This window comes from Salvia miltiorrhiza, chromosome 3, assembly GCF_028751815.1.
Source record: "Salvia miltiorrhiza cultivar Shanhuang (shh) chromosome 3, IMPLAD_Smil_shh, whole genome shotgun sequence".
Lineage (NCBI taxonomy): Eukaryota > Viridiplantae > Streptophyta > Magnoliopsida > Lamiales > Lamiaceae > Salvia > Salvia miltiorrhiza.
This window is the reverse complement of record NC_080389.1, coordinates 20,163,536-20,185,211: the sequence shown is the minus strand read 5'-3', so window position 1 is coordinate 20,185,211 and position 21,676 is coordinate 20,163,536. Positions and strand designations below refer to the sequence as shown.

The window sequence follows — 21,676 nt, the reverse complement described above, 5'->3', positions numbered from 1 at the left end:
TCGTCAATTGAAAGGTCGAGTAAAGGCGTCTACAGGAGATGTTTTCATAAACTCCCTGCGATTATGAATACTTCTCACACTGAGAAGAATCCAGAGAGGAGGTACGTTGAATGTGGACAGAGAGATGGCGAGGATTGTCGTTTTTGGGATTGGGTCGATCCGGAGCTAACACCATATTACAAGCTCTGTTTTAACAATTTGAGAAATGAAAGAGATGCTGCATTCGTCGAAATGGAGGGCCTTCGTCGCTTGATGGATGACAGTGGGTATGAAGGTGATGGAGTTGAAGCCCTTGAGTCCATGGTGAACAAGAAAGATATGCCAAGTTCAGTGGAAGCAAAGTTCAAAGCAATGGAATGTAGACTTAGAATTCTCACTTTTGCTTTGATTGTTGTAGTAATTATGTTGTTGTATTCTAAGATGTAATTTTCCATTTGTTAATGAATGAAGAAGCTTAATTTCATCTTTCATTCTTCATTGAGCAAAATGAATGATTTTACATAAAACTTGAGAAAGATACACAAAGTTGAGAAAGATACACAAAGTTGCCCAAAAGTTCATCTTCATTGATTCATCATTTCAGCATGTGGACAGAGTATGATATAATGTACAAAAAGATGGATTAATTTCATGTTTATCCAAACACTGACATTGAAAAGATGAGCCTAAATTCAAAAGATCAAAAGTTGTTCTAGTCTGAAATCACTTGTTAATGCTCTCTTGAGTAGTTGAGCCTTCCAACACTGTGCTTCCTGACTCTTGATTGCTTGCACCACTGCCGGTTGCACCACCCCGAGCTCTTCCTCTTCCTCTTCCTCTGCTACCTGATGCTCCTGATGCTCCTCCTTGAGTAATATGGGTAACACCCCTCTGATCAGGTGTCTGCAATAATTGAAGAATGAGTTAACATATCATCATACACTAACATAATTGAAGAGTAATGACAATTAAGTACCCTAAAGTATTGGTTGCCACTGCCCTCACTGATATAGAGTCCAGCACCCCTCATTGCAAATGCCTTCTCCATGGCAATCTCTCTTTGCTCTGCCTTTGACATCATAGGCCTCTTCCCTGGGTCTCTTGCTGTAGCATCATTCTTCTTAGGCCTCCGCTTTGCTCCTTTTTCTTTTGTAGGCTTCTCGACCTTCTCCTTTTTGCAGCCCCTTGTGTTATGACCACGCTCACCACAGTTACCACATGTCATAACTAGCCCTTTTCTTTTCAGCCTATTAGGATTTTTTGGATCAACCTCATGGGGATCCCTAATCCTATTCTTCATAGGCCTCCCAGGCATATTCTTCACTGTTGGAGGTTTAATCACACTGCCCTCACACTGCGGCCAATGTAATGGACCATTCAGTGGCTCCAATGTATATTTATAAGCCTGCAAATACTTGGAAACTGTGTAATACTCATGCACAAAATTAGATGCATCATCATTCAAGTACCTAATGCATGCCAAACCATGTGCGCAAGGTATACCAATAAGCTCCCATACTCTGCATGTACATCTCCTTAAAGGAATATTGAAAACATATTTCTCACCCTCATCATCTACCTCAAACTTATCCCCGAGTGCATGTATGATGTTCATGTTCCTAGACTGATGCATCATTTTCTCAAGTTTCTTGCTGATCATAGGGCAAAGCCTATCAGAAACCTTTGCCATAACATGTAGCTTTTTCACTTGCCTCATCATAAGGGCTGTTCTGATTTCTTCCAAACAGTGTATCAAGTGCTTTCCTCTAGCACTAAGTATCCAGCCATTGAAAGTCTCACTTATATTATTGTCTATCATGTCTGAACAGGGGGTAAAAGACAGAAACGCCTTAAAAAATTTTGAAGTGTCCCTCTCAATGAAGCTCTGGTAAGCTCCAACACTCTCAGCCTTCATCTCCTCAAGCACCTTCTTGTATTGTTGTTCGGTTGTAGCTCTTACAGCCTTCCAGAATATAGTCTTGAGTGTTGCTCCTTTATTCTCCTTTTTCCAATTCATATAGATGTGGCGGGCACAATTCCTATGCTCTGCCCTTGGAGCATAATTGCTCAAAACATTCATAAGCCCCTATATTTGAAAGATACAGGTATTAGTGCATATTACAAGCTCAATGCATAAACCAAATTATCTTTAGATTACTTACTTTCTGTTGATCACTGATGAAGGTGTAGCCTTCTCCAGTGCCTATCTCCAGATCATCTACCAGAAGCTTGGCAAACCAACTCCAATTCACCTCGTTTTCAACAGCCACCACTCCCCATGCTATTGGGAACATCTGATTGTTCCCATCCTTTCCAACAGCACACATCAAGATCCCACCCAAGTAAGTTTTTAAAAAACAGCCATCTAAGCCTACCAATGGTCTACAGCTCTCTTTAAAACCTCTCCTCAATGCAGAATGACCTATGTACACTCCCTTGAATACCCCATCACTGCCCACAACAACCTCAAATGTACACTCCCCATCTACTCTTTTCAGTTCAGCTATGTATCTCCTCAGAGATGCATAGTGCTCTTCAACCGACCCTCTGACAAGCTTTAATGCATGTTTCCTTGCTTTATATAACCTATCCCTGCTAACATCCACTGCAAATCTATCAGCTATATCCCTCCTCAATTCACTAATATCCCAATTCGGTTTTACTCTAAAAACTGGCAGGTACTTATTAGCTATCCATTTAGAACTTAGTAACTTGTTCTTTGTAGCCCTCTTACAGCTATGTTCCCCCTTAAATGACTTAATCAGAAATGCTTTATCTTTGCTTACAATAGATGCATACACCCTCCATGCACATGGAGGCTTGCAGATAGCCTCACATTGGTCTTTAGACACCCTTCTAAATCTAATGAACCAACCATTTGCTATTGCCCAACTTCTCAAAGCCCTGTACTTCACGAAACTCTCCGCCATGATGAACAAACAGTGTGAAGTAATCACTGCGAAAAAAAAATCATTTTCAAAACCCTAAACGATGAAGAAATACAGAACTTAAGAACTATCTCATATCACTTTGAAATTCGCAATTTTACTTTCATACCTTCCAGTCATGCTATCACACTCTGAAATCCACCTTCTATCTTCCTTCGATTTCAAACGTGCTCTTCAAACGTAGCTCTTTGCCTTCGTCGCTTGTTCGCTGCCGGAATAGTAGAAGAAATTCCTTCGATTTTCCTTTGATTCGCCTCGAACCCTTCGACGTTCTATCTCCCTCCAAAATTCAACCGTAAGTGTAAAAGGTGGTGCACTGGTGCTTCAAAGGAGATGAAAGGTGAGTGGTGTTAAAATTAGTAAAAAACGACGTCGTTTTTTACACATATTTGACAGCGTGTATAATTAGCCACGTAATATGCCATGTAATGTCCACATAATCACCGGTCAAACTTAGCCCTGATCGGAATTCTCGTCGGGTGAAAATCACGATTAAATTGAAAGGTCATGTATTCTAGGGCTATTTTTGAAGGTCATGTGCAATTTGCAAATTCGGTGAAAGTTCATGTATTTTTTGGCTATTAACCCTAATAATAATAATAATAATAATAATAATAATAATAATAATAATAATAATAATGTTTCATATATATATATATATATATAAACAAATATAAATGTCGAAATTTAAATATAGAAGGATTAAGAATGAAATGAAATGACTAATATCATGGTAGGTGGAAGAAATGGGAATGGTGATTCCAAATGAAATGATGATTCCTACAAAAAAGAATATACTTCTTCCGTCCCATAAAAACATGCATAGAGTATGTGACGGTACAAGTTTTAAGAAATTCTGTAAAGTATAGTGGGAGTGGAGAAAGAATTTCACATTGATTGTGATGTTTAGTGTGAGAATTATTACTATAAATGAGATATCTATATTTTTATGGGACAGACGAAAAAGGAAAACTATGCATATTTTTACGGGACGGACGAAAAAAGAAAACTACGCATATTTTTATGAAACGAATAAAGTATTAAACAAAAAAAATAAAATTAAGATATAAATCACGATTGTATTGTCATCTCTCTTCCATCGTACCAATCACCTTCTAAGAGCTCCGATGGGAGTGCTCTAAACAAGAAAAATAAACAAAAATGGTGAAGAAAAGCAGACTCCATTAGCAATTGTAGATCCTTTTGGATCACCTCTCAATTTCACACTTTTACCTTTTTACCCTTCCCGGCTATTAATTCTTTTGTTTTGTTTCCCGTTTCTACTCCTGCTTACGCGTCAACCCTAGCCCCAACACTCAAGCTTAATTTCCAAACATGTATATACGCATATATTAATATATCTAACTAGTATTTCGACGGGTACATATTTTCTTGTAATTTATATATTTTATGTTATTGTTATGATAATTATATAAAATATTTTTTTATGTAAATTATTTATATAATTAATTAAATTATATTATATTAGTAATACATTTTAAATTATATTAATCTCAACAACTTTTAGCAATTAAATTATTAATTTTGTTGAGATCATAAAAATACCCATTAGTTTTCATATGAAATTTTATAAAAAGTTGACGCGTAAGAAAAAAAAGAGAGTAGAAATACATATAAATTTGACATAGGTATGATGGAGGATTGATTTGTTGCATTTGTTGTTACAAGATTTATTAATTTTCTTCAATTTTTTTTATTTTGCCTTTTGACCATAATTTTATATGGAGTTTGAAAAATCATAATTGAATTGTGAGTATTATATAATTCCGAACTTCTAAAAGCATAACTAATTATGAAAATAATCTCGCCTGATATTTAAAAGACCATAACTGATTTATCGAGCATCATATCATTTGGAGTTTTAAGACCAACCAAGTTGTGGGCATCATCTCGTCGCAAACTTGACAGATCACCTCTAACTTATGAGCATCATCTTGTCTGAAACTTGAAAGAGAATCATCTCGTCCAAAACTTGAAAGAGCATCATCTCATCTAGAGTTTGAGAGAGCATCATCAAATATGAAATTATATTCAACCATGACTCCAATTGTCAACTATCTAACAAACATAACTCTAACAATTTAGATATTTTATTTATATATGTAATTTTATTAGTTCAAACTCTAGAGAGAAAAGGAAGAGAAGAGTTCTTAAAGCAGTAAAAGAGAGAGCGTGTGCTTTATTTCATCATCGTAGGTATTTATAGGCATTACAGTTGGGGTAAAGTAGTAAATTCGTTTGGTCATCTATTCCGCATGCTCGCCATTAAACTAATTAAGGCTATTATTAGATTATAACTTGTCAGGTCGTTGTCCCCTAATTACAGAGCTGGATTCTGTCCTCATCATTCCGCTCTGTCTAGTAGTTCTGGATTTCCTTCCTTGGGGCAGACTTCTACTCTTTGGCGATTTGGCTCTGGCTCTGACTCTAACGACTTAGCTCTGACTCTAGATCTGGCGACTTGGCTCTGGCTCTGACTTTAATGACTTAGCTCTGGCAGCTCTGCTCTGGCAACTTGGCTCTGGCCCTCTGCTCTGGTTAGTTCTGGCTCTGGCAGCTCTGCTCTGGAAGCTCTTCTCTGGCAGCTCTGCTCTGGAAGCTTTGCTCTGGCATCTCTGCTCTGGTTAGCTCTGGCTCTGGCATCTCTGCTCTGGCTAGCTCTGGCATCTCTGCTCTGGCAGCTCTGCTCTGGCAACTTGGCTCTGGCCCTCTGCTCTGGAAGCTCTGCTCTGGTTAGCTCTGGCTCTGGAAGCTTTGCTCTGGCAGCTCTGCTCTGGAAGCTTTGCTCTGCCAACTCTGCTCTGGTTAGCTCTGCTCTGAACTTTTCCCTCTGCCTATTTCTCACAGCTTCTTTGCTCCCTGCTGCTCATCTTTGGTATTCCACTTTGGTATTCCAAGCAAAGCTACGTGTCCTGATCTTATGACCTTGCATATTTCACCCCTCATCAGAGTTGATAAATCATATTCCTTCCATGCAACAATCACAACACGGTTGATAGCAGATGCCAAAATTCTTTCCAAAATTTGTTCTTTCTAAAATAATAATCATTCTATATTTAAAATAGTGAAACGCGTTATAAAATTAGGAAACTAATTTAATACTTACCATAGGTGTGTAGGAAGAATCACGGCAGATCAGGAAATGGAGGTATCAAAACAGAGAAGTCGTCGGTGGGGTGCGGGTCGACGGCACGGTGGACGAACTCCAGAGCTCAGCGGTGACTCGACGGCGGACGAACCGCAAGCTCAGCGGTGTTCGCTAATATTTTCACCACGCCGCAAGTATACGGTGTAGTTGCAATATAGGGAAGCAAGGTCGTATTCCACAAGGATTAATAGTCAAATTCTAGTGATTACCTTAAGTCATTATGCTAGAGCTATTTAGACTAAACAAGGAGGTGAGTGGTTTGATTAACTAACAAATTCAAAGACAAAATAAGAACAATCAAATAAAGTGGATTAATTAAGTGATGAAGGTGGTTTAGGGATTAGGCAACGATGGATTAGCAATGGACTTCAATTTAGCTCAATATTAGTCTTGATACTCCTATTTATCTAGAATGATCTCCCAACTAGTTCTAGCCCCCTCCCGGACGACTAAAACGGTAGATTACGGGTCATAGCTGCCGTCCCCGGTCAACTTCTAACCTATAACTCCCAAAAGCACAATAAGATCGATAAACTCTCACCCAACTCTCAACCTCCCGGTTTATTGAGTCAATATGTTTCAAGCTCCTAATCTATTATGATTATCCTCTCCCGATTCAAATCACAAATGAGAAATGCATAGAAAGTGGCCAACAATCCATACAAGAAAGAATACTAGGGCTTGCAAAGATAATGACAAGGAAGTAATCAAGACATATATTAAGCATAATAATCAATCTATTACATCATCCATGAGCCTAATCCCCAAACTAATGGGGGATTTTATCCAAACATGTTCACAAACAACAAACCAAAATCAAAGAAATACATAAATGAAAGAGAGAGTAAGAAGTGACAAATCCTATTAATGAGTTTTCTTCAATCTTCTCTCCTCTTCAATGCCTTTAATCTTGGTAAAAAGATGTGGTAATGGAGGCTAGGGTTTGGTGTGAATGAATTGGGGAAGATGGAAATGGGTGAGTATGAGGTTGGGGAAGATGAATAATGTGAGGAAAAGGGGGAGAAAGGGGTTTAAGGGGTGAAAAACCCGACTAGGGCCCACTTGGGGAGGCTCCGCCCTTTTCCCGCGGTCCTGGCCCACGCCCGCGGCCGGCAAACGTGGGGGAGAGTCAGGGGACCCGCGGTCCCGCCCCGCGGCCGCGGGTGGTGACCGCGGGTGTCTCCTGAGTCGGGAACAGCCGACCCGCGGTCTTACCCCGCGGCCGCGGGTGGTGACCGCGGGGTACTGGGCGTTTTGCACAGTCCGCTCGTTTTGCTCCGTTCTCCCTCGTCCGGACTCGGATTTGGACGCCGTTTGCGCTCACGGATTCCTCTCGAGACGTAATTCAATCTTATATCTTCAAAATCCTCCAATTAATCATTGATGTTTCCTGAAATTACTCCAAAACTACACCAAGATATCAAATCTTCATAAAACTAAATATTCGGGCACAAACAAGCATTCACAAGCAAAACATGAAGGGAAATGACAATAAAACATGTGGAATTGAGGTACGAAAACCATGTTTGTCAACTCCCCAAACTTAAAGTGTTGTTTGTCCCCAAACGACGAAGAGAAGAGAAATAAAAGTAAACAAACATGTGAGCATGAATTGGTGTCATTTCAAGGGCTTCAAATTTTACAAAAAATCTTTCAAAAGTGCATCACAAGTAGAAATGCATTCCAAGAAGTCACAAGTGATAATGAGTTCAATATTATAACCTCCAAGCTTGAATCCTAACAAAGTGGATGTTTCAATGACGCACTCAACTCTCAAGTGTTTAGAATGGACGTGTTTGCACTCAAATTGAAACAAGTATGCAATCTACCATAAGCTTGCCATTTATCCTAACTCTCTATACTTCAATGTGTTACAAATAAAGATCAAAAAGGGCTTCTATTTAGGTTGCAATGAGAGCTCTTTGGTGAGGTGAGGTGTTTATAGGCAAAGTGACTCATATCCCATACAATTCCCAAATTGAATATGTCATATTCACCATTGTTCTTTTCTAATCAATCAACCAATATCCCCACTTTTCTTCCTTTTCACCCTATGAATACTTATCAAGACCATGATTCAAAAGGCAAATCACTCCCCTTTGTACTATTTTATTCACATGTCTCTTCATTTTTCTTTCTTTTTCTTTTTGAGCTTATAGGAGACTAGTGATTTTCACTCAATCGAAGTTTGACAAGCAATTTCAATCATTTTCCAACCATTTTCATCAAAGCAACCACTAACACTCTAAGTTCTACCCCTTTATCATTGGTTCATTAAAAGAAAGGCTACAAGGCACGAAAGGGGTAAACTAGGATCAAATGAGAATTTGGACACAATTTGAGTTAAGTGGCTAACAAAGATGGCCTTAAATCACTTCAATATTAACAACACATCTACTTTTATTTTCAAGAAAGGACTCATGGCAAGTTCTAGAGATCAACACACATGCTCAAATGATTTACACTCAAGAACAAAATGAGATTGTAAATGTATGACAATCAAAGGCTCAATTCTTACAAGCTCATTTTCAAGTTCTTGGAGGCAAAACATTTAACTCACTTGTCACAAGTTCAAACTCTACATGCAAAATCATGTGATACTCAACAACTTTTTTTTTTTTCAAAAACAACAATCATAAGCCCAAAAACCAATCAATTCATCATCACAATATTTGCTACAATTATCCCAAGTAAAACAAAAACAAAAAAATCAACCCAACTAACTCTCAAGCTTTCATTTATTCAACAATAACAAAAACAAGACAATAAAACTAAACCAAATAAAAACAAGTAAAGCAAAAGATAGATGAGACAACTAATCCATCTTTCCCCTCCCCCCAAACTTATTTAACACAAAGTGGAAATGAGTTTGGAGGAAAAGAGAATGAGAAGTTGTCTCGGACTCACAAGGAAGGTGGAGGCTTAGGCGGTGGCCATTTTTCATCAAATTTGTATGCTCCATCCGTTGCCACCCAAAAATATGGTGGCTTAACAATCTTTGAGACATCCCGGGCGTCATGGTAATCTCGTTCACCATCTAGAGTACCACCACACTCAAACAATTCTTTATTAGACAAATCAAAGTGAAAATCAAAAGATGAAGATAAATAAAAGTGAAAGAAGCAAGCCTTCATAGAATCGTTCGTGTCGAGGTAAGGATCGACAAAAATTTTGACTTTGCATTCTTTAAAACTTGTGAAGTCTTCATCTTTTTGGAATTGTAGAGGTTGCATTGGAAAAGTTGGGCTCTCGACTTCAAGGGATTTAGAGAATTGATCCTCATCTTCTTCAACTTCTTGAGGCTCTTCACTTAGCATTGGCATTGGTTCCTCATACAAGGTTCCATTTTGTAGGCTAATGGCCATGCACACATCATCAATTCGCTTTTGATTTTCCATAGTGGTAGCCAAAGACCTTCTTTGCTCTTCTAGCATAACATCCGAGTTTGCTATACTTTTTTCTATCCAAGCTTGTGTAGCTATGAAGCATTGTAGAAGATCGTCTCTAACATTCGGTTTCTCCTCTTGATAGTACCGATTTCCCCCTTGAAAGCTTTCTTTAGTGAAATAAGAATTTTCATAATTCCAACTATTGAAATGGTCCTCATACTCCAATGGTGATTGCCACTCCATGGCATTGCACCCCATGTCATAATACTCGCCATAAGAAGGTGTGGGTTGGAAGGCTTCTTGAATAAATGGTTGCCTACAATTTCTTTTTGCTTCTAAAACTCGCAACTTAAGTTGCATCATCGCCAATTGTAGTTCGAGTTGCTCAACCAACTCATTCCTTCCATCATCCATTTAATATTTTTGGTGTTGTGTAACAATTTTCTTTTTCATCACCCTACCAACCAACAAAACAACAAGTCAAAACAAACATCTTAAGATAGAAAACAAAAATAAATCAAGTAAAATGTCTAAAGTAGTTGAGCACAATGATTCAAAATATCACAAACAATCAAACTAAACTAATCCCCGGCAACGGCGCCAAAAACTTGTTCGCTAATATTTTCACCACGCCGCAAGTATACGGTGTAGTTGCAATATAGGGAAGCAAGGTCGTATTCCACAAGGATTAATAGTCAAATTCTAGTGATTACCTTAAGTCATTATGCTAGAGCTATTTAGACTAAACAAGGAGGTGAGTGGTTTGATTAACTAACAAATTCAAAGACAAAATAAGAACAATCAAATAAAGTGGATTAATTAAGTGATGAAGGTGGTTTAGGGATTAGGCAACGATGGATTAGCAATGGACTTCAATTTAGCTCAATATTAGTCTTGATACTCCTATTTATCTAGAATGATCTCCCAACTAGTTCTAGCCCCCCTCCCGGACGACTAAAACGGTAGATTACGGGTCATAGCTGCCGTCCCCGGTCAACTTCTAACCTATAACTCCCAAAAGCACAATAAGATCGATAAACTCTCACCCAACTCTCAACCTCCCGGTTTATTGAGTCAATATGTTTCAAGCTCCTAATCTATTATGATTATCCTCTCCCGATTCAAATCACAAATGAGAAATGCATAGAAAGTGGCCAACAATCCATACAAGAAAGAATACTAGGGCTTGCAAAGATAATGACAAGGAAGTAATCAAGACATATATTAAGCATAATAATCAATCTATTACATCATCCATGAGCCTAATCCCCAAACTAATGGGGGATTTTATCCAAACATGTTCACAAACAACAAACCAAAATCAAAGAAATACATAAATGAAAGAGAGAGTAAGAAGTGACAAATCCTATTAATGAGCTTTCTTCAATCTTCTCTCCTCTTCAATGCCTTCAATCTTGGTAAAAAGATGTGGTAATGGAGGCTAGGGTTTGGTGTGAATGAATTGGGGAAGATGGAAATGGGTGAGTATGAGGTTGGGGAAGATGAATAATGTGAGGAAAAGGGGGAGAAAGGGGTTTAAGGGGTGAAAAACCCGACTAGGGCCCACTTGGGGAGGCTCCGCCCTTTTCCCGCGGTCCTGGCCCACGCCCGCGGCCGGCAAACGTGGGGGAGAGTCAGGGGACCCGCGGTCCCGCCCCGCGGCCGCGGGTGGTGACCGCGGGTGTCTCCTGAGTCGGGAACAGCCGACCCGCGGTCTTACCCCGCGGCCGCGGGTGGTGACCGCGGGGTACTGGGCGTTTTGCACAGTCCGCTCGTTTTGCTCCGTTCTCCCTCGTCCGGACTCGGATTTGGACGCCGTTTGCGCTCACGGATTCCTCTCGAGACGTACTTCAATCTCATATCTTCAAAATCCTCCAATTAATCATTGATGTTTCCTGAAATTACTCCAAAACTACACCAAGATATCAAATCTTCATAAAACTAAATATTCGGGCACAAACAAGCATTCACAAGCAAAACATGAAGGGAAATGATAATAAAACATGTGGAATTGAGGTACGAAAACCATGTTTGTCAAGCGGCGACTATTTCGCCGGAGTCTAGAAGAAGGAACGACAACGCGTTATAGGAAAAAAAAATCTTAGGGCTCTTGTATTAATTGCTTCGAATGGAGAATTCTCATGGGTTTAAGCTAGAAGTGGAAACAGAATCAAACTAATTAAGGAATGGAAGAGGGAGTCAGAGATGAGGCGGAGCAACGCCGCCCTTAGGACGGCGGCGACGCTTGAATTTAGAGGGAGAGAGAGGCGGGCAGTTTAAGGGGGGAATTAGGGCTCGATTTGAGTGTGCAATCGACTTTAGAGAGAGAAAATGATTGAGAGAAGATAGAGACAGTGAAGGGAGAGACGACGCCGACCGGATTCAGGGACGGCGGCGATGGGGTGAGGAAGAGGGAGGCGTGACTTTTGTTTTAAAAGTGAGAATGAAAATATATAGATTGGATTCTCAAATGCCACGTTGGAGATTGAGATTGAAAATAAAGAATTTGAGGCCTGCCACGAGGCTAAGGCCTAATCGTATTATAGAATAGATATTATTATTATTATTATTATTATTATTATTATTATTATTATTATTATTATTATTATTATTATTATTATTATTATTATTATTATTATTATTATTATAGTAGTAGTAATGGACGAACAGAAACAAATAAAGTTTGCAGAAATGAAAAATATATTTTTCTTTCCTATATAAATAAAATGTATGGATTTATTTTATAAAAAATAAAAATAAAATTTTAATTATTTTGATAGACATAAAATGAGATTTTGTTTTAAAGTAATCAGTTTATAGAATTTGTGCCTTATTATGCAAACATGTAAATCAATGACCGGACCCGTTTATAATTTACATATACGTGCATGTCTCAATTCAAACTTAATTTAAAATTAATTTTATTAAAAATTAAGAATATAAATATTATATATATATATATATATATATATATTCATACAATATAATATATTGCAACATATACATAAAATGTGTACGTTATTGAGAAATATAAAATTAATAACAAATATACATCTAATCACTAACATTCAATTAAAATAATTTATCGTATATAAATTATAATTTTTTTTTTCTTGTCAGACATGTAAATCTAATTTTTATCGAGATAAAATAAATAATAAAATTTATTAACTTAGATTATATGTATTGTTAATATTATATATATATATATATACAATTAATTATATTTATTAAGATTAATGAATCTTTATATGGAATGTAATAGTTAATTAATTAATAAATAATGAAGAATATATATGGTAAGTTTTTGAAATGGAGCAATTCTAAGCATGCCATGTAGGTTAAGCCTTAATCCTATTATATAATAGATGTCTAATGAATAGTACTCCTCTGTCCCTTATATATTTACTAGTATTTTTACCCGTGCTCACGCACGGGTACGAAATTCACAAATACATGAAATATAATTATAAATATAAGAAGAAATATAATATTAAATAAAGAAAATATATATAACAAACAACAAAATATCTTATATAAATCAATTCCATAGAGTTCCTTATAAACAATATTATCGAGAATAAAAAAATTTCAAGTTTCAAATATCAATATAAAAAATTTTCAAGTTTCAAATATCAATAATTAGTAACCATTGATATACGAACATAAAATGAATCCAATCTATGGAAATGGAATAATCAATGTGCAAGCTAAAATCAATCCAACCTATGAAATAATCAATAATGAGTAACCCATAGAATAAAAAATATGTTTATTACATAAAAAGTTAAGCGTGAAAGATATCCAATTACACGATTATATTTGTGCGAAATAATCAATGAAACGTATGGTCCCTACACAACATAACATTCTACCTTAGAGAAATCAGGTTCATTTAATTACATAAGAGTATGAAATAATTTTTTTTCCTAAAAGCATAATATTTGTGCAAGCTAAAAAAAAATACGACATTCCAAAAAAAATCATAAATTTATATCTTATATATAACGATGACAACGTCAAATACACAAATTATATAAAATTAAGTCTATTATCTATGATCGTGAAATACACAAATTTAAGTGTATTATATCAAAAGGTAGGTAAATTACAAAATAGAAAGTTTTGTAAATTAATAATTAGTATCAATTTTTTTAAGCGAATAATATCATTAGAATAATATTTTAAATATAACAATATACACTGATTTAACTATATAAATAAATATGCTAACAATTTAATCATATAACTAAATATGTTTACCATCTAAAATGTAAATTTTAAATATCAAATATATTTTATTATTAATTTTATATTTTTTATTTAGTATTTTACATAAATAGTGAAGATATTCTTTCACAATTTGATACATTAAATGATTGTGAATAATCCTCAATTCAAATAAATAACTTATATACAAATATACAAATATATATTATTTTACAATTGTAATTAACATTAACGAATATTTATTTGTAAATATTATATTTAAGTTTATATACAACAGTTTCCAAAATATTGAAAATAATTATATATAAATAATATATATAAGAATAACTTATACCTGATACCTTTGCAAAAATAACTTATAACTAATATATATAAGAATAACTTATACCTCATCGTCTCCATATATAAGAATTTTCAGACCTAACAATGAGGAATCCTTAATACTGACAATGACTAAAAATATATCTCTTTAAGTATCTCTTAATTTTATCAATCGTTACTGCATAAGACACAACTAATGGAAATTCTCGACAATGAAAATTGAATGATAAACTTGAATCCAACGACATCAGCCATAATTGAGGTATTAAACCCTTACGTCCAACATTATATCTTGAATGATAGTCTTGAATCCAACGATATCAGTCATAATTGAGGTATTAAACCCTTACGTCCAACATTATGTCTAAAATCTAGAGGCGGCCACGGTTCCAAAATTCGGAATCGGAATCGAACCGTGAAAGCTCCCTCACGATTCCGGTTCGAACTGTGAACTGGCGGTTTCAGTTCCGATTTCGAATAGGCGGTTCACGGTTCCAAAAGATGGAACTGTTTTTTAAATTTTTTTACTTTTATTTTTATTTTTATTTTATGTTTTAAAGTGTTGATTTGCCCTCCCCCATTACCGAATCCACTCACGCCGCTCAATCTCAAATCTCATCTCATCTTCATCAAGAAATGGCCGTCAGTTTCTCCGACCTCAGTTCCGCCGCCGGCCTCAAGAAGCTCGATGAGTACCTTCTTACTCGCAGTTACATTACTAGGTACCAAGCTTCGAAAGATGATTTGACTGTTTATGCTGCTGTCGCCAAGCCTCCATCATCGGACTACGTTAACGTGTCACGGTGGTTCAACCACATCGATGCACTGTTGAGGATTTATGGTGTTTCTGGTGAGGGAAGTGGCGTAACTGTTGAGGGATCAGCACCTGTCAGTGATGCTATTGCAACTCCTCCGGCAACAGACACTAAGGCCGTTGCTACTGATGACGACGACGATGATGATGATGTGGACTTGTTTGGTGAGGAGGCTGAAGAAAAGAAGAAGGCTTCTGAAGAGCGTGCAGCTGCTGCAAAGGCTGCTGGAAATTAGAAGAAAGTTGTCGGGAAGTCGTCAATTGTGTTGGATATTAAACCATGGGACGATGAGACTGACATGAAAAAACTCGAAGAAGAAGTTAGAAAAGTGCAGCAGGAGGGTCTCCTTTGGGGAGCATCCAAGCTTGTCCCTGTTGGATATGGAATCAAGAAGCTGCAAATTATGATAACCATTGTGGATGACTTGGTATCCGTTGACAACCTTATTGAGGATCATCTTACTGCAGAACCACTTAATGAATACGTCCGGAGTGTTGACATCGTGGCCTTCAACAAAATTTAATATGCCTGGTTCATGATATATAGCTCTGCGGGCACTGGATCACGAGCAATGAAGCCTACTTACTCTGTTATGTCTCTGTTTTGTTTATTTCCTTTTGAATGGCTTTGATTCGTTTGGAATCCTACATTGTTATGTGTGGAAGTAGTAGACCTTGTGACAGAAATTTTGAGTTTGCTTGGGCTTTATAAGATTGACTAGATTTTTATTAAAAATAAAGTGTTGATTTGAAGTCTATAAAGCGTACACAATGTACACAATGTTGAACTTTTTAAGATGAAGCCATGTCTAGTTATTCTTTTTTAAATATGCATTATAATTAAAATAATGTACTAAATTAGCATACAAATATGTACCAACTATTACACTTAATGCTGCGATTTTAATGACAACGAAAATAAAGTTAAATAAAATAAATACCCCCCAAAAAATTAGCACCTAAACAACAATTATTAATTAATCATATAATACATGAACCACACAAATTTATTCACATCATTAATTAATCATGTAAAATATTCATTTTATATTCACAATTATTGATATTAAAAGATAGTATACTTCCCTCGCAATTATTAACATACTCTCTTATATATTAATCATTTAATATAAAATAATTGTGTGGGAAGTATACATTCTCACAATTATTAATTAATCATATAAAATATTCATATTCACAATTTTCCACTTAAGTTCTATTAAAGCCTAAGTAATACTATATACAATTTTATAATTTAACTCCCCATTCACTCATATGAACAAATTATGCAAATTTATTTTATTATTATTATTCAACTAAAAATCCTTAAAAAGATATAAAAAATAACGCGATTGAATTACTCAATCTATAATATGCACTAACAATCTTTGTAGATATTAATTCTATACATTTTTATCCACTACTTTATCCGTTATCTATGAGCAAAAAAACCGTTGTGTATAGTGGTGTTATCTATGATACGTATCATAGACAACGGTTTAAAAACCGTTATGTATGTGAGAATAGATAACGGTACGAGACGCTCATACATAACGGTATGAAACCGTTATCTATAATGATTATACATAACGGTTTATACCGTTATGTATGAGGATTTTTCCGTTATGTTTTGTATTTTTTTTATTTTTTTTCCTATCATAGTTAACAGTTTTTTTTCTATACATAACGGTATGAAACCGTTATCTATAATGATTATACATAACGGTTTATACCGTTATGTATGAGGATTTTTCCGTTATGTTTTGTATTTTTTTGTTTTTTTTCCTATCATAGTTAACAGTTTTTTTTCTATACATAACGGTATGAAACCGTTATCTATAATGCTTATACATAACGATTTATTACCGTTATGTATGAGGATTTTTCCGTTATGTTTTGTATTTTTTTGTTTTTTTTCTATCATAGTTAACAGTTTTTTTTTACTTTTTATAACGGTTTTTACCGTTATCTTTGATAGAAATACATAACGATTTTTTTTGTACTTTTTATACTGTTATGTATTTCAACTACAACTAGCATATTTAATATTTTTTCTCAATTTTTATGTTATTTATCTCAAGAAATAAATAAATAACTTTAAAACAACAAAATGATAAAATCACCAATAACAATATTATATATCATCCAAAATATTCATACATTACCATCCAAATGAACCAAGTATCAAGTACATATGATCATTGCATATTTCGATTCAAAATTGAAAGTACCAACTATCTTATAGCTAAAACAAAAATCTATCATATTATGTGTTCTAGCACCAAGTCCTCATGAACTAGTTGACCTGCTATGATGAATTTGCATCAACTAACTTAGGAGAGAACCCGACACACAAGCTCAACCTGCCAATAGAAAAATAATCCAATTAAAATATGTGAAATAAAAGAAAACTGGACAAGAAAAAGATAACAAACAATATGTTGACTTTTGTTTCAGAAGCAGAAGAAGTGGCAGAGAATCTAGCTAGGTGAGGAATAAAAAGGAGTGGCATGTATAACTTAAAATGGAAAAGGTCCTTACTTGAGAGATATAAGTGCTTGTTTAGAAACAATTGAAACTGAGTTGCAGATCACAACTTTTTCTTGGTGCTTTGGTTTAATGATTCATTACCCTAATCGTGAAACAGCAAATATCAGATATCTGACTAGCAAAATTTTCTATAAGTTGTAAGATTTTTCATAGACTGATCAGCTATAAACACTTGCATATGTATAGATACAAATAGCATTGGGATTATAGTCATTTCGTCAGGTATTTGAAGAAAAAAAGCCTATTAATAAGTGCCAAAAATAAAATAAATTTTGACAATTACCGGGCGCCCCCACTTGGAAAGCTCCGACACTTTAGCTCTTTGCTGACCTGGGTAACCTGCAAGCATTTATGTTACAGTTAGTAACACTGCCTTCTAACTTCAGAAATTTACAAAAGAAGACCTATATGCAATTGCAACGTTGGAAATGCTGAAAGCTGCTGTAAGTTATGTGAATGATTTAACATGGAACCAAGTGGTCCAATTGTAACCTCTGGAACCACTATGAAAATATTGTATGATATATGACTTTTCCAATATTGAGATGGAAAAACTATGACTACATTTATAAAATAGCTTAATCTCGTTCACACACTCTTTTTACTTATAAATCTCTAGAATTACGGAAGCACATAAGAAACCGGGTGCTGGAGTATTACCAGATAATATAACTAAGCCATCAGAAGCTACCCTCGCTAGCTGTGGAACAGTCTTGTTAAGATACTTAGGAGACAAGTAATCCAATGCATCTGAAACTATGACGAGGGAAAATGTCTTAGGCCTGTACGGAAGGGGAAATTTGATATCAGCCACTCGCACGATGCCTTTTCGAACTAGATTCTTGCAGCTGGCATCAGCATCATCTAACTCATAAGGCTCTATACCCCAGACTTCTGTATCCTCTTGTTTCAATAATTGAGAGACCACCGAGCAGGTTTCAGGACCAACATGCAATACCTTTTTCATGCTGTCACCATATGTTTTCTTCAGAATAGGTATTATTTTGTTAATGGGTTAACAAAAGTACATGTAATCTAATAGCAAAACCAAGAAAAAAGTAGCTTATCAGTTCTCTCATTTTAGATACACATTAATGCAACAAGCTCAACTATGTGACAAGGGTCATCATGACAAGTACTAGAAATAAGTGAACAAGCATCATCCTTAAGCCATCTCCTCCTCTCTCTTTTTTTAAAATTCAGATACACAAGGTAACTGTAACTCAATTCCATGATTGTACAATATGGAAAAAGGGATCTATGTGTGAAATGTATGTACCTATCCACTATGTGTATATGCAATAATGGTGAATAACTCATGCAAATATGTGTGCTCTCTGAGCTCTCTCATGTATAAGAGGAGGCAAAGTGAAAGAAGCAAAGAGATATACCACAACAAAAATTCCAATGGATAATAGTGGAGAAGTTTGGACCTTGGAATGCAATGCCCCGACAAAAGGAATGCTCCCGCCATCTCCAATACGGCGAGCAGCATTGGGTCTTCTTGACATCGCTTAAGAGTTTGAAGAACCTGCCGAGGATTGAAAGGACCAGAAGATAAGGACAAGTTTTTGAAGCCAGGAAGAACAGAGACCTTTAGTGAATGATGATCAAGGTAACAGAACTGACCCAGAAAAATATCTGAATAAAACCTAAGGCAAAGTTGGTCAGAGCAGATACATTTTTTGGACAACTTATGATCATAAGAGTCCTACCTTGATCCTGTCATGGCTCTTTCTTTCATACACATCTTGATTCAAGCACTAAGACGATTAAGAGCACCAATGTGACTCACTTGCGTGAAAGCATGTCAAAAAGGCTGACCAACTGTTGTGATGCATATGCACTCAGACGGTTAACATTTGGTGCCATATTTGACAAAGTTGCCAGGCAATTAGTGTGAAGATAGATATCATGTTGCAATAAAAATGGCAAAGAACTATATAACCATATAACTTCTAAACATTAATTATTCCATTGTATTACAAGTTATCGTCTATGCTTGCTTTGTGTTATGGACATCTAAACTCATAGAAAAGGAAAAGAAAAAGTTTGAGTTCAATGAGATTATATTTTCAGGACAACCTCCAGATGATAAGGAATTGTCATAATCTAACAAGATGATATTTGAAAGGATAAACTCTACAATGTCTAAAAAAAGAGAAAAATAGGCTGGAAGCATAGCATCTAGTCTCACCCTCAGTTTAGAGAGGTTATATTTCACAGTCCTAACCAAAATTATGATCATTAGGGAACCAAGAGAAGTTTGATGAAGGCGACGTTCTTGATACCATGGAACATTAGGAAGCATCTGTAAGAATAATCATTAATCAGTAAGACTTCACAATAAACTTACATGGTTGAAACAAAATTCTCTTTACCAGTTTGTGAATGCTGGCATTGAAAGAGGAATCTTGGCTAAGTATAAGAAGGACTATCAGAACCATATATATGTGATTGGGCGTTCTTCTTGGAGCATTATATAAAGTTTCCAACATGGGCATCAACTGTAGGACATACAAAAAATATCATACCAAGATTCACAGGAATAACGACGTGCATCAGCACATAATAGACAGACCAACAGACCAACAAACATGAACTCCTCCCTAATTTATCATGAAGTAGTTGCAGAAGTTCTCTAGACTATGATTCTTATTATTATCACATGTTACAAGATAACTATGGAAAGAATATATAGTCCTGCAATAAACACTTTAAACAGAGGGCAAATGGATATTAAAACGATAAAGTCAACTATTTTACAACAAACGTACTCGTCAAACAATTAAATTCAGTCAGCCAGGACTGTTGACAGTTAGTCTCCAGTCATTATTTCACATTATATAATCATATATCCATGTTTTCTCTTTCATATGAAACATCAAGAAATCATTTCTTCAGAAAAATTCAATTCATACCAGTGTATCCAGATCTGTTCGCACCAAAATATACTCCAAAAAGTATGAATTTCCGTGCATTAGAGAATAAAGCAACAGGAGAGATGCTTCATCAGCCAAGCACCTGAATAAAATGAAAATAAAAGTAAAACGCAGTCAATAAAACCGAATTATATTCACACTCAAGATCTCAGAAGTGCATTGTAATGTGTTGGCACAGAGAGGTCTTAATCCTATTTAGTACTAACCTAGATTGTAGATTGTTTTAACTTTCAATTAGAAAATAATGCCAGCCGCTAGATCTGAAAAGATGAACCTAAATAAGAACAACTATGTTACTGCGGAGTTGATGCAAAATGTGGAGACTGTGGACAGAGATCAGATTAAAAAAACTTATGAAAGTAAAGAACCCTATATATTCACATCATAGCATTTCTGGAAAAGATGTGTATGAAAGAAAGAGCCATGACAAACAATACCAAATGAAAAACTCGGTCCCAATTACTGTAAAGATTACCTTGGTAATTGAACGACGGAGCTCGGAGGATCGACGGAGGCGGCAGGCCCTCACCTGCTCGACGGAGAAACGTAACAGCAGCGAGAGATTGGGAAAGAGTCGAGAGAGAGCTAGGACTCGGTTTCTATTCTCTTCGTGTGTGAGGGAGATCTGTTCTTGAGAGTGAGTGAGAGAGGTAACGAGAGAGCGGAGGTGACAACGACTCGCCCGACCATTCACTGGTCTTCCAGTTGCAGCGGCAACGGTATTTCTTTCTATGAAAGCTAGGGCTCAAAATTGGAAGGGAAAGGGGCCTCCTGCGTGGAGGCATCGACAACATCGGAGAGAAGGGCGCTGTGTTGCCGGATTTCGGCTCAGGCGACGGCATTTCCTGATTTGGGGAGGAAATTAGGGCTCCCCTTTTGTCTTCATCCATGATTTTTGAGAGAGAAGAATGGATGATGGGAGGAAGTAGTCGAGGAGCAGCGCCCTCGGCCGGACACGGCCTCGCCGGAGCCGGTGGGAAGGCGGACAGGTGGTGCGGCCGGAAGAGGGAGTTCAGCAGCGGATTGGGTGGAGTAGAATGGGGGAAACTAAGTTTCAAATGATATAATATAATAAGTTTTAAAAAAATTTAAAAAAAATAATTAAAAAAATTAAAAAAAAATTATACATAACAGTTTTTAGATACGCTCAAACATAACGGTTCCAAAACCGTTGTAAATGACTCTTATACATAACGGTTCTTTAACGTTATGAATAAACCGTTATAAAAGATGGTCATAGATAACGGTGGCTTAACGGTTTTGTAATACCGTTATGTATGCAACTAATAGATAACGCAAAAATATAACGGTTTTTCAAAAACCGTTATCTATGC

The 21,676-nt window shown here is 36.1% G+C and overlaps 3 protein-coding genes and 1 pseudogene across 3 annotated transcripts; 1 reads left to right on the top strand and 3 right to left on the bottom strand.

The window, feature by feature from the left end:
- Window positions 1–702: 702 nt before the first annotated feature.
- LOC131018508 (uncharacterized) lies at window positions 703–2,909 on the bottom strand. The gene is made up of 3 exons (XM_057947225.1): window positions 2,142–2,909; window positions 956–2,065; window positions 703–882 (listed from the first exon to the last, which is right to left on the bottom strand). Exons 1-3 carry the CDS (start codon window positions 2,907–2,909, stop codon window positions 703–705), a joined length of 2,058 nt encoding a protein of 685 aa, XP_057803208.1.
- Window positions 2,910–14,632: 11,723 nt separating this feature from the next.
- Window positions 14,633–15,558, top strand: LOC131018048 (elongation factor 1-delta-like; annotated as a pseudogene).
- Window positions 15,559–17,524: 1,966 nt separating this feature from the next.
- Window positions 17,525–18,400, bottom strand: LOC131018053 (probable pectin methylesterase CGR2). The gene is made up of 2 exons (XM_057946788.1): window positions 18,061–18,400; window positions 17,525–17,739 (listed from the first exon to the last, which is right to left on the bottom strand). Exons 1-2 carry the CDS (start codon window positions 18,365–18,367, stop codon window positions 17,645–17,647), a joined length of 402 nt encoding a protein of 133 aa, XP_057802771.1. The 5' UTR covers window positions 18,368–18,400; the 3' UTR covers window positions 17,525–17,644.
- Window positions 18,401–19,200: 800 nt separating this feature from the next.
- Window positions 19,201–20,611, bottom strand: LOC131018052 (uncharacterized). The gene is made up of 4 exons (XM_057946787.1): window positions 20,549–20,611; window positions 20,322–20,424; window positions 19,782–19,907; window positions 19,201–19,711 (listed from the first exon to the last, which is right to left on the bottom strand). The coding sequence occupies exons 2-4, from the start codon at window positions 20,379–20,381 to the stop codon at window positions 19,397–19,399; spliced, it is 501 nt and encodes a 166-aa protein (XP_057802770.1). The 5' UTR covers window positions 20,382–20,424; window positions 20,549–20,611; the 3' UTR covers window positions 19,201–19,396.
- Between the last annotated feature and the right edge of the window lie 1,065 nt (window positions 20,612–21,676).

Bases quoted from the DNA above. Each gene is read 5' to 3' on its own strand.
- LOC131018053 (XM_057946788.1), bottom strand. From the start codon at position 18,367: ATGAAAAAGGTATTGCATGTTGGTCCTGAAACCTGCTCGGTGGTCTCT. The intron at 17,740-18,060 runs GTAATACTCCAG...AAATGCTTGCAG, and splicing joins TGGCTTAGTTATATTATCTG to GTTACCCAGGTCAGCAAAGA.
- LOC131018508 (XM_057947225.1), bottom strand. From the start codon at position 2,909: ATGGCGGAGAGTTTCGTGAAGTACAGGGCTTTGAGAAGTTGGGCAATA. The intron at 2,066-2,141 runs GTAAGTAATCTA...TTTCAAATATAG, and splicing joins TCATCAGTGATCAACAGAAA to GGGCTTATGAATGTTTTGAG. The intron at 883-955 runs GTACTTAATTGT...CAATTATTGCAG, and splicing joins GTGGCAACCAATACTTTAGG to ACACCTGATCAGAGGGGTGT.
- LOC131018052 (XM_057946787.1), bottom strand. From the start codon at position 20,381: ATGCACGGAAATTCATACTTTTTGGAGTATATTTTGGTGCGAACAGAT. The intron at 19,908-20,321 runs GTATGAATTGAA...TATGTCCTACAG, and splicing joins GAACAGATCTGGATACACTG to TTGATGCCCATGTTGGAAAC. The intron at 19,712-19,781 runs GTAAAGAGAATT...TTATTCTTACAG, and splicing joins ATGCCAGCATTCACAAACTG to ATGCTTCCTAATGTTCCATG.